We start from the raw sequence: 10,477 nt of genomic DNA on the forward strand, positions 1-10,477 counted from the left end.
GATCAGACTCCCTTTCTCCAAGTTCCCTCAGCTCTTTCCCACTGCTCTACTTACTAAGCGCCATGCTCTGTCTTTGTGACTCTCTGTGTCTCTGTGTCTCTCTCTGTCTCTGTGTCCCTTTCTGTCTCTGTGTCTCTCTTTATCTCTTTTCTATTGTTCTCACAATACTAACAACCAAAAAAAGAAAGAAAAATCAAAATAAACAAACTAAAAAATTAACACCAATAAGAAAACAAAACAAATCTAAAAAGCACACAAATAAACACAGAATGCCTTTTTTATTGGTAAACTATTCCTTGGCTTGGGGCCTGTCCTAGAGTCTGCTTGAGATACCCAGTTACAGTCTGCTGAGGAAAACTGCTTTCCCCTTTTCCAGAAGGAGTCCATTGCAAATAACTTTTTGATTAGGTGTGGGACTTTTTCTCAAAAGTCTCAGTCTCTCTCTCTCTCTCTCTCTCTCTCTCTCTCTCTCTATATATATATATATATATATATATATATATATATAATATACATACATATACATATATATATCTGTGTGTCTCTCACACACATACACACACACAGAGAGACAGAGAGACAGAGAGAGAGGGAGGGAAGGAGGGAGGGAAGGAGGGAGAAAGGGAGAGAGAGCCTTTAGCAGTTGTGTGTACAGTATCTTATTTGATCCTTATAAGAAGTCACAAAATAGAGGGGTTTTTTTTGTTTGTTTGTTTATCATATGTAAAAACTGAATCTGTGGGGTTTATAGTTTTCAGAGTCAGTAACTAGTACAGGGAGAAATACATCAAAGTTTAGCTCAGCTACTGCCCTCATTTGCTGGATAACTGTGCACATGACCACAGCAGGGAGCCCTAAACCACTTGTGCTAAACCTAGACTGGCTGACAAAAGGTTAGCCTAACTAATCCCCATGGAAGCTCTTTGAACTCTTAACGTGCTCCTCTCATTTTCGGAGGACCAGCCTGGTCTGAAGAGCACTCTAGTAGACCTAGCAGGTCCCTTTAGCCCAGCTAAAGGGTTCAACTCAACCAGAGCCCCTCCTTCTCCCAGTCCTTTAACCCCGCCCTCACCGGGTCCCTGCCTGTTTCCGTCAAAAGGGCGGGGCCTACAAAAAAGCCCAGGGTCCTGCGCGGAGGCGGGGCCTCCCCAGAGGCCAGTGCGCTATTGAGGAGCTGGTGCAGAGGTTCGCTCCGCCCCCACCCCGGACTACTAAAGTCAACATGGACGGGTACCACCGGCCCTGCGACGAGGTACCGCCTCTCTGGCGCCAGGAAGAGCCCCTCCGCCCTATCTGACTGGCCTATGGGGACACTGCCGGGTGGTCTCTTTAGCTTGGGTCTGCTCCGCGCCGCCGGGTTCCTTCTTGCTCTTAGGCGTTTTCCTCTCCCCGCCCCTCCCCCCGCCCCCGAGATCCTTAGGGTGGGCTGGTCGTCGCGCTGGCCTGAGTGACCGAAAGCGCTTGGGGGCAGCCGTCGGGAGTCTGCGAGGGCCGGGTGGGTGCACAGAAGGCCTAAGCTAGGGTGCATGGGCAGGCGTTGGCGAGCCCCGCCCGTTTGCGATCAGGGCCTGGGAAACCGGTCTTCTCTCTGATTCTTCCACCCATTTGGGTCTCCTTGAACTGGTGCTGCAAGGTGGCTCTAGTCCTGGGAATTCTCCCCAGGAACGCCCAGAGGAAGTGCTTTATGGATTAAGAGCCCTTGTTTACTGACTCAGGTTTCCCTAAGCCTCACCAGAACTCCATGATGTCGGTTATTTTCCTGTTACCGACGGTAATTCTGACTTTTCATGGCGACCAAGTGATAGGCCCCAAGTTAAAACTTCTAGGAATAACAGATGTTTCATTTGAACCCAGGTCTCTGGCTTCATACTTAAGCCCTTGTTTCAAGGACTTGGAGGATGAGGCATGCTGAATTGCCGCACAGCCTGTAAGAGTTTGCAAGGACAGAATACACAGATTATTTTTCTCTCCCAGTTATAGCCACTGGTGAGTTATACAGGAAAAGAGGAGATCTGGAGGCAAAATGTGTCATCATCCTTGCAAGGGACTTCTGGCCCAATGGCAACTATTAGGGTATGAGTTTCTGTACGAGATTCTGTGCTGCAGAGGGCATGCATACGTGTATGTAGGTCAGTGGTAAATTATACTAATGTTAGAAATAAGGACTTGCCCCCACCCAATTACAGGGTTCTCCCTCAGACTTACCTCCTAGCAAAGGTGCAAGGGGATCTATTTTGCACTAGTTCCTAAATACATGTAATTTCAAATAAAAAAGGAGTAGAGAAAATTTCCTAATGTGCTTGCACATGAGAAGCCCCGAGTTCATAGCACCAGAAGAGAGAGATACATCCATACTATTAGCTGACTTTCCAAACTATATTGAAATGTACATCCTTTATTTCTTAGGCCAGTTTTTGGATATGATTTTGAAGTAAATGATATTTTATCGTAGGACCAAAATATGAGACCTCTTTTCATAATGTCTTCAACTGTTTTAGATTTTTATTCCTTTTTTTAGGGGAATGGTGGGAAATTGTACAGAACAATTGATAGAATTACTAATTTGGAAATCTATACTTAAAGCACAACTCCAGAATTTACTTATTTCGAGTAGTTTGAAGCTGCAAAGTGGTTTTTTAAAACACAGAAGTGCTCCTTTCCCAATGCGCACAAAGTATCTCTATGGAAGTCATTTTTGTATTACCTAAAGCCTCTTGGCTTGTATTTCAATCTTACCACATAACCTAGTTAGGCACTAGAGGACACTTAGATGCTATTGGAAATTGCTGTTAACCTAACATTCTAACAAGTTACTCCAAAAAAATGAAATACCAATTTATATAATTAAAATAGCATTAATTTCTAATGACAGTATGCCATAATCTTTTATTTGGGAAAGTAATGGTTTGTCTCACTTCAGTTCAAAATAAAATTGGAAATAACAGTTGAGCATACTCTTCTTATGGGCTGTATACTGATAGCTCACAACAGACATCTTTTATAGCTACCGAATGGCTAATTTCTTAAGCCTAACAATGCAGTGATTATGTAGAATATTCATTACACTCGCTATTGTAAAAGTACTTTCCAAAATGGTGTTTGCCTAGGTCCCGCCCAATTTTAATGGCTCCAAATCAACAGGGAGTAGGATCAAGGTCCTCAGTAGACCAGATGCTCCTAGCACTGTTGTCTTCTGTCACTATGGCTTTCTTAGGCCAGATGAGGGCATCCTGAATATTGCCTATGCTGTAAGCATTTTTGTTGTGTGTTTTCTTTTTAGGTTGGCTTCAATGCTGATGAAGCACATAATATAGTCAAAGAGGTGAGTTATATTTGCTGTGATCTCAAAGCTTGTCATGTGGATGGAAAAAAATCTCAGGTCCAGTTTTTGATTTTTCAGGCCAAAGCTAGAAATGTTAATGATAAAATACCAAGATTTAAAATATTTATTTCCTCTTTGTAGGTGTGTGTATGCAGTACAAGCAGGGAGGTTCAGTTGGACTTGCTTCTGAAAGACCCACCGAAGGTCTATTTCAAGTTTACAGAAAGATAAGACACTGAGGGCCCTTATTGATTCTAGTGTTACCAATTTAGACTACACTGTGGGTGGGGTACTTTAAGAGTACTCTAAAGAATCACCATTAACTCTGGCAAATCCTAGGTTAAAAAAAACAAAAACAAAAACACCTGAGCTGGCTCAGGAGGCTGGCTTCAACTGCAGGTGTGGCACTTGGAGTCTGTATCCTAGCAAGCCCTGACTTGAATTCTGTCTGGGCAGGACGGGTTCCACTTTCTGAGAATCGAGTGTGTGTGTGTGTGTGTGTGTGTGCGCGCGCGCCATCAGTTTCCGCAGAGACAGTTTTTGACTTGCCTGACTGTTTTCTCTAAGTCTCATCTCCAGCTCAGCTGGACTGCCCTGTATAAATAGAGGTATCATCCCAACCTCCCAGAGGGCTAGGCAACAGGGAGAAAATGCTGTATTTTAATAGTTGAAGAATTCTTACTATAATATTTAATTACTTACAATACCCAGACTATATTCTATAGCTGTGTATTTATGAAGATTGAATTAAAATGAAATACAAATGTGACCAGTGCCTTCACAATGTCAGAGCACAACGAAGAGCAATTAGAAGGGAGAGATCGTGATCATCTTATTTTTCAAAATAGAATGTCAAGAGACATTAGTAGTTAGTGGTTAGTAGTCATGAAAGAAAAGATGCTAGGTCTTTGGAAGAGCCTCTTTAATATATTTTTCTTACCCAAGTTTAGAACCTTATGAAAAGGCAACACCATCACTTGACTGATTAAAACTAGGTCGATGACTGTATCATGTTATACTGACCCTTGTTCGGTTCAGAACTTCCAATACTGGCCTTGGATGCACACAAGGGAAAGTTTGAGTCAGTAGAGAGAAACAGGATAATGTGTCTCTTTGGTCTGGGTAAGGATGGAAGGAAAATTGAAAACCCAAATTCAGGATGCTTGGGAATGTGGTTTTCTCAGCTGGGTAAGGTAGAACAATTTCAGGATGCTTGGGAATGTGGTTTTCTCAGCTGGGTAAGGTAGAGCAATGCTAACCACTCACCAGCCAGGTAACCTACTCCATTTCCCATACACATATTAAAGATCTGCGTGTGTGTGTGTGTGTGTGTGTGTGTGTGTGTGTGTGTAGGGTGTGTATAGGGTGTGTAGGGTATGTGTAGGAAATGTGTTTCTGTCACTGTAAATATGTTAAATCTAATGAGACCTCTTGCTTGAGAAGAGGTGGGGAGAGCTAGTGGGGAACTAAATTTTCACCTGTCATAGGAGTTTTAGACATGTCTGAAATATTTTTAAGAATATGGTTATCTATATAAGCCCTTTAACTGAGAATAGCTTGATACCAACTGAACTTCAGTTCTTGACATGAAAGATGACACTTGGGAGAAATCTCAGGCTTCATACATGTTGCTTTGAAGAACATGTTTCTGGTTTCCTTGGTCTTTCTTTCCTAAGTCAATTTTCTATGCCACTAAAATATTTCCACTGAAAAGCTAGAAAGGCTTAAATGTACAAGTACTGTTTTAAAACCCGTTGGACCATCCTAGATAACTCCATACTTTGAATAGTCATTTCTGTTTTATTCCATACTAAGCCTCATTCCTTTAACTTTGGGTTTTGGTTTGATTTGCTTTGGTTGTTAGCTTGTTTTTTGTTTGCTTGCTTATTTTTGTTTTCAAGACAACGTTTCTCTATGTAGCTCTGTCTGTTCTGGAATTTGCTCTGTAGGCCAGGCTGGTCTTGAAGTCCCAAAGTACCACTCGCCTCTGCCCATGCTGGGACTAAAGACATGTGCCGCCACCACCAGCTTCTTTTAATTTCTTGCTATGAGCTCTCTCTCCCTGTCAACTTACTTTTACCGCTGAGCTTTTAGAGCCAGTCATGTACTAGTACTAGAAGACATTTAATTTATAGTAACAATTAATTATTAGTGATAGAATTTCCCCCATGCCCAAAATTTCCTCAAAGAATTACATTTTAAATGACATAAATTCAAGACTTAGTACCTTTAAATTAGTATTGCTTCAACAACAAATGTTTGAGCACTGAATGTGTGCCCAGGTCCTGAATTTTGCCCTGGGGGAATATAAAACTGGTTAAAGCTCTGAAGTGTGTAGTGTCTATCAGGGTTGATGGTAATTAGTTAGGGACTTCACTCGGCTTGAGGCAGTGAAGGAATGAAGAAAAGACAAACACACATACACATGGCTAGAAAAACTGGGATCAGTTGCAGTGGCCTTAAAAACGAGGGAGGGCGCTCGGGTGATCTACAAGGTTATCCATTCATATTTTGACATTAAGGGTTAGGCAAAGAGGCACCTATTGGAGACTGGGCCTTATCGAGACCATCAACTCATTCTCCTACACTTTTGGTCAAAAACTCAGTGATAAGAAGACGAAGGAATTAGTTCTTGGGCCTCGGACCATGGTTTCAGTTTGACCCTGCCAGCAAGATGAAGTTGTCCCTGAAATGGCTGGATTCAGACAACTGTCTCCTTACAATTATATAGAGACAGGGAAACAGAGTTGTTATATACAGCTGAATAAAGAGGCAGCCTTAGCTAATCTCAATAGGAACAGTCTCTGTAGGAGAACAGTCTTCTGGCTCGAGGAGAAAGCCGTGGTGGACTTTTCTGCACACTGTCAACATCTGCAGATGGACCAGAAGAAGGTTTGAACATTTTTCCTGAGCCTTAACTCAGGAGTTGGGGAAGTTTTGTGATTTACCCATGAGTCTGAGGCTATGGGGTCCTTGAAATGGCTGTGCCCATGTCAGAAGCACACATTCTGTCGGGATTTCATTCCCATAGACTGGGAACTCGTGGCTTAAAGATGGTAGGTCATTAGCTAAATGTTTCACAGCAGACAGATACAGATCCTGGCCTTCAAGTCCAGGACTGGGTTACTAAAGCCATTGTTCTTAATTAGGTATCAAAAGTGGATGCAAGTGAGCACGGTGGTATATTATTTGACTTTCTTTTCATATATAATATCTTTATTCACTTCCACTGGCAGGTGTATTGACTGTTAGGCTAAGCAATTATTTTTCATGAATGGGATTTCAATGATGTTTTGAGCACACAAACCCCAGTTTTAGTCCTATGTGCTTCAAAGCTACTCTAGCCACTTAGTGCCATCTTCCTTTTTGTCATTTTGCAGTCATTTTGATCACTTACTGTTTGTGATTTGTCCTTCTTGTGTTATAAACATTAGAGTTCTTTGATTTGTGCCTCTGTTAGATTAAGCTCTTTACCATAGAGGCAAATTTATCTTCATAAGACCTGTAATATTTCATTGAATGAGATAAGACTCATGGAAATGTTTAGAGAACTCCTAAACTGTTAGAGACAGTGCACAACATTTACTAGATGTGTATTTTCTGTTAATGCCTCAGCAGATGCTATCTTGAATGTATATGTCCAGTTTGGTTCATCTGGCTTACTTGACCTGTTCTCTCTCCTAGTGTGTTGATGGAGTCTTGGGTGGTAACGATTACAACCAGAATAACATCAACCAGTGGACTGCAAGCATTGTGGAGCAATCCATAGCCCATTTGGTCAAAATGGGAAAAGCTTACAAGTACATTGGTAAGTGATGATGTGGTGTCTATCCTGTCCTCGTTAATTTACATACCTTTCTCCTCATTTTCTCTGACTTTTCAGAATGTATCTATCTGAATGATAGGCACTGGAGTTGAACACTCATAGTGTAAGATGCACTTCTGACTTATCCCTTCAGCATACTACCCAAAGGTGTATAAAAAGGAAGGGCTTTCTGTAAAGCAGTTTGAAGTAGTACCAGCAGTTCCCCCTGACTGCTGAGTCAGTGATTGCTGCCTTTCACTCATCCATCTATCCATGCCTCTGCATAGGCCTGTGAAGACCCACACACCAAGTACAAAGTGAAGTATTCCCTGCATTTCTGTCTGCATTCTGTTAATGGCACAGAGCACACAGTTTGATCCACAGTTTTTCTGCCATGCAATTGTTGGCCGTGATAGCAATGGTCCATGACATGGCCAAATCCCATGAAGTTAAGTTCAGGCTGGTGGTAAGTATTCAACATAGGAGACTATTTTAGTCTATTGGCTGAATCGTTTCGTGTTACTTTTTTTTCTAGCTTTTAGAGTCCTAATGCAAACACTTCGACCTTGTCGCCTTCTGTATTTTAGTAACTGCTGTTCTGTGTCTTTCTCTGCAGTGACCTGTGCAGTAGTCCAGAGGAGCCCATATGGATTTCATGCAGCCAGCTCCTGTTTCTGGGATACAACATCTGATGGTGAGGGGTCTTAATTTAATTTACCCAGGATCAAAGTTCCAGCAAAGTCAGGCTGGAGTTATTGCATAGCACTATGTAAAGTCTGAAAAGATAGTATCAATAGAGTTGCTTTGCAGTATCAATAGAATTGCTTTGTACCTATTCACAAGTGGGATTTCAGCCCGGGATGAAATGGGAAGTTACAGTGTGTTGGAGAAAATACTACTAAAAGCTATAAGTAAGTGAGTATGTGTGTGTGTGTGTGTGTGTGTATGTATGTGTATGCTGTTAATTAGTGTGTGTGTATGTGTGTATATGTATGTGTGTGCTGTTAATTAGTGTGTGTGTGTGTGTGTGCGCATGTGTGCGTGTATGCTGTTAATTAGTGTCTGGTAATTGTGAGGTTTTGCTAATATATCAAAGTCCTCTTCTTGTATGCTTTCAGGAGCCTGTACCATCAGATGGGAGAACCGAACCATGAACTGCATTGTTAATGTTTTTGCAGTTGCAATTGTCCTGTAACCTGTAACGCACTGACTGTTGGGTTAAAGCCTAAAGCCATTAACTTAAGTTTGCGAGTGTGTCCTTTCTAAAGAGTAACAATTCCGTATTAGTGTGCTAGATGGCAAGTGTGCAATATGCTTCAAAGCTATCAACAGAGAAATGAATGTGCTAAGCAGAAGTCTAAGAGCAGGTCGGCAGATTGTCTCATACTCTATACAGCATTACTTAAGGACATAAAATGTTAGCCAACAATTAATGCAAAAATATGGCTGACCTAAAAATAGAATCTTCTATAGGCCTTTCACTTGTATTATGTTCCCACAGAGATAGGGAACTCTATTTAGATATTAACCTTATCTATAACTAGAAAACATAGCAGGATAAATATGTGTAAAAAAAAAAACCACATGGATCAATGCAGAGAAAATGACATGAATTAGCCAATACCTTTCTGGTTTAAGTTTTTTCCTTTGTTGAATTTCATATAGTAGTTCATGGAAAGTGATTTTGACATATGCCCCCAGCCCCATCTAATGTTGTCATAGCTGCCATGACTTACCAGTTTTGTTGTCCTGAGAACTGGCAAATCCATTGATTTTTTTTTAAACATCAGTTTCTTACATTTACACTTGAGGTGAAATTAAATATGATTGACCAGATTTCCTAGACAAGCAAAATTACTTTAGTGTATGATCAGTGGCTTATGACTCAGACAACTGCCTTACAATCCACTCCTTCCACGAGAGACAGATATGTACTGAAAGTGTGCTCTGCATGTTTCTCTGTGGGCAGACAACTCTTAATGTGGTTTTCATGTGTCAAGCTTGTTTTGGCAGCTGTTCAGTTGGAAACCCAGTGTCTATGTTTGAAGGAGAACAAAGGAAAGAAAGGAAAAGAGTCTGGCCCTCCATGGAAAATTAACTAGAAAGAAAGCACGAATTGGTGATGGAATTATAGATGTAGTTTTTGAGGGTCGCTTCCCACAAAGTAATAATCAAATATGCAACTCTTACTTAAAGGCCTTATTAGTAGTCTTAGCTATACAGTAATAAATTTTATCATTGAATTAGTTTCAACTGTGTGTGAATAATTTAAAATACTTATATAGAGTTAGGACAAGCGGAATAGAATACACATTAAAAATGAACAATCATTAGCAGGTTATCTAATATCTCAGGGCTTAAGAAATACAGTTCAATTTATTAGGAAAATCAAAGATAACTGTTAGGATACACAGCTCGCCACCAAATGCAAAGTCAGTCTGCCATTTAGCCTTGAAAATGAAATCAATTTTGCATACTACCATTGACACAAAATCCACATAAACACTGGAGTCACAATTCATTGAATTTTTCGGGTAAGGAAAAGTTGAGTGTTAATGGTAACAACAAGGCAGGATTCTTATATGAGGACTGCATGCTTGGTTGACATTTTGCTGAATAACTGTAACTTGAAGAATGCAAAGATAGGGTTTAATGAGGTGACCTATAGCTTTGGCACATCAGGAGTTCTTTGTCATTACCTTTATGTTACTTTATGCTGCTGGCTCTTGTACCTCGGGAGATTGTAACAGTGACCAAATTACCTGTGCAGTTAAGGCTTATTCTTTGATTACTGTTGTCGAAAGCTCATTTGAAAATGATCAAATCATAACTGGTGAGCTTGCTTCCTGCGGTGTGTAGTTACAAGTACAATAAAGACTGTCTCATTGTGCTGGACATCGGCTCTGCTTAATCATTCAGTGCTCAGGAAACCAGGATCATGCTGACTTGGATAAATCCTGAGCAGGATAGATGGAGGAGGAAAATACGTGTGGGAACCCCATAAATATATTACAGAAATTAATACATCAGGAGTGTGAGGCCAGACTCAGTTACCCAACAAAACTATGTCTCCACATATTGCTACCCAAATCTAGTCTTCACCATTACAATATCATCAACAGCTTCAGGTTCATGTATTTTATGATCTTTAAAAACATTTTGCAAATAAATAAATAAAAACATTTTGCTTTAAAGCTGGTTTAAAATGTTTTGTGACTATTTTTGAACTTGTAATGATTATTTTTTAGCAATTTGTCTTGTTTGTCAAATTGCAAAGGAGTTGTTGCTTATTTTTTTTTTTAAATTAGGGGCTTTAAGTAAAATAAGAGTTTTCACATTTGAGCACCAAG

General features: G+C 40.6%; 1 protein-coding gene across 1 annotated transcript; it reads left to right on the plus strand.

Moving 5' to 3' along the window:
• Positions 1 to 1,128: 1,128 nt before the first annotated feature.
• On the plus strand, positions 1,129 to 10,216 carry DYNLT3 (dynein light chain Tctex-type 3). Its single transcript, XM_080910927.1, has 5 exons — positions 1,129 to 1,252; positions 3,281 to 3,322; positions 7,007 to 7,130; positions 7,744 to 7,821; positions 8,246 to 10,216. The coding sequence occupies exons 1-5, from the start codon at positions 1,223 to 1,225 to the stop codon at positions 8,320 to 8,322; spliced, it is 351 nt and encodes a 116-aa protein (XP_080767053.1). The 5' UTR covers positions 1,129 to 1,222; the 3' UTR covers positions 8,323 to 10,216.
• The last annotated feature ends 261 nt before the right edge of the window (positions 10,217 to 10,477 follow it).

This window comes from Micromys minutus (genome assembly GCF_963924665.1).
Source record: "Micromys minutus genome assembly, chromosome: X".
Lineage (NCBI taxonomy): Eukaryota > Metazoa > Chordata > Mammalia > Rodentia > Muridae > Micromys > Micromys minutus.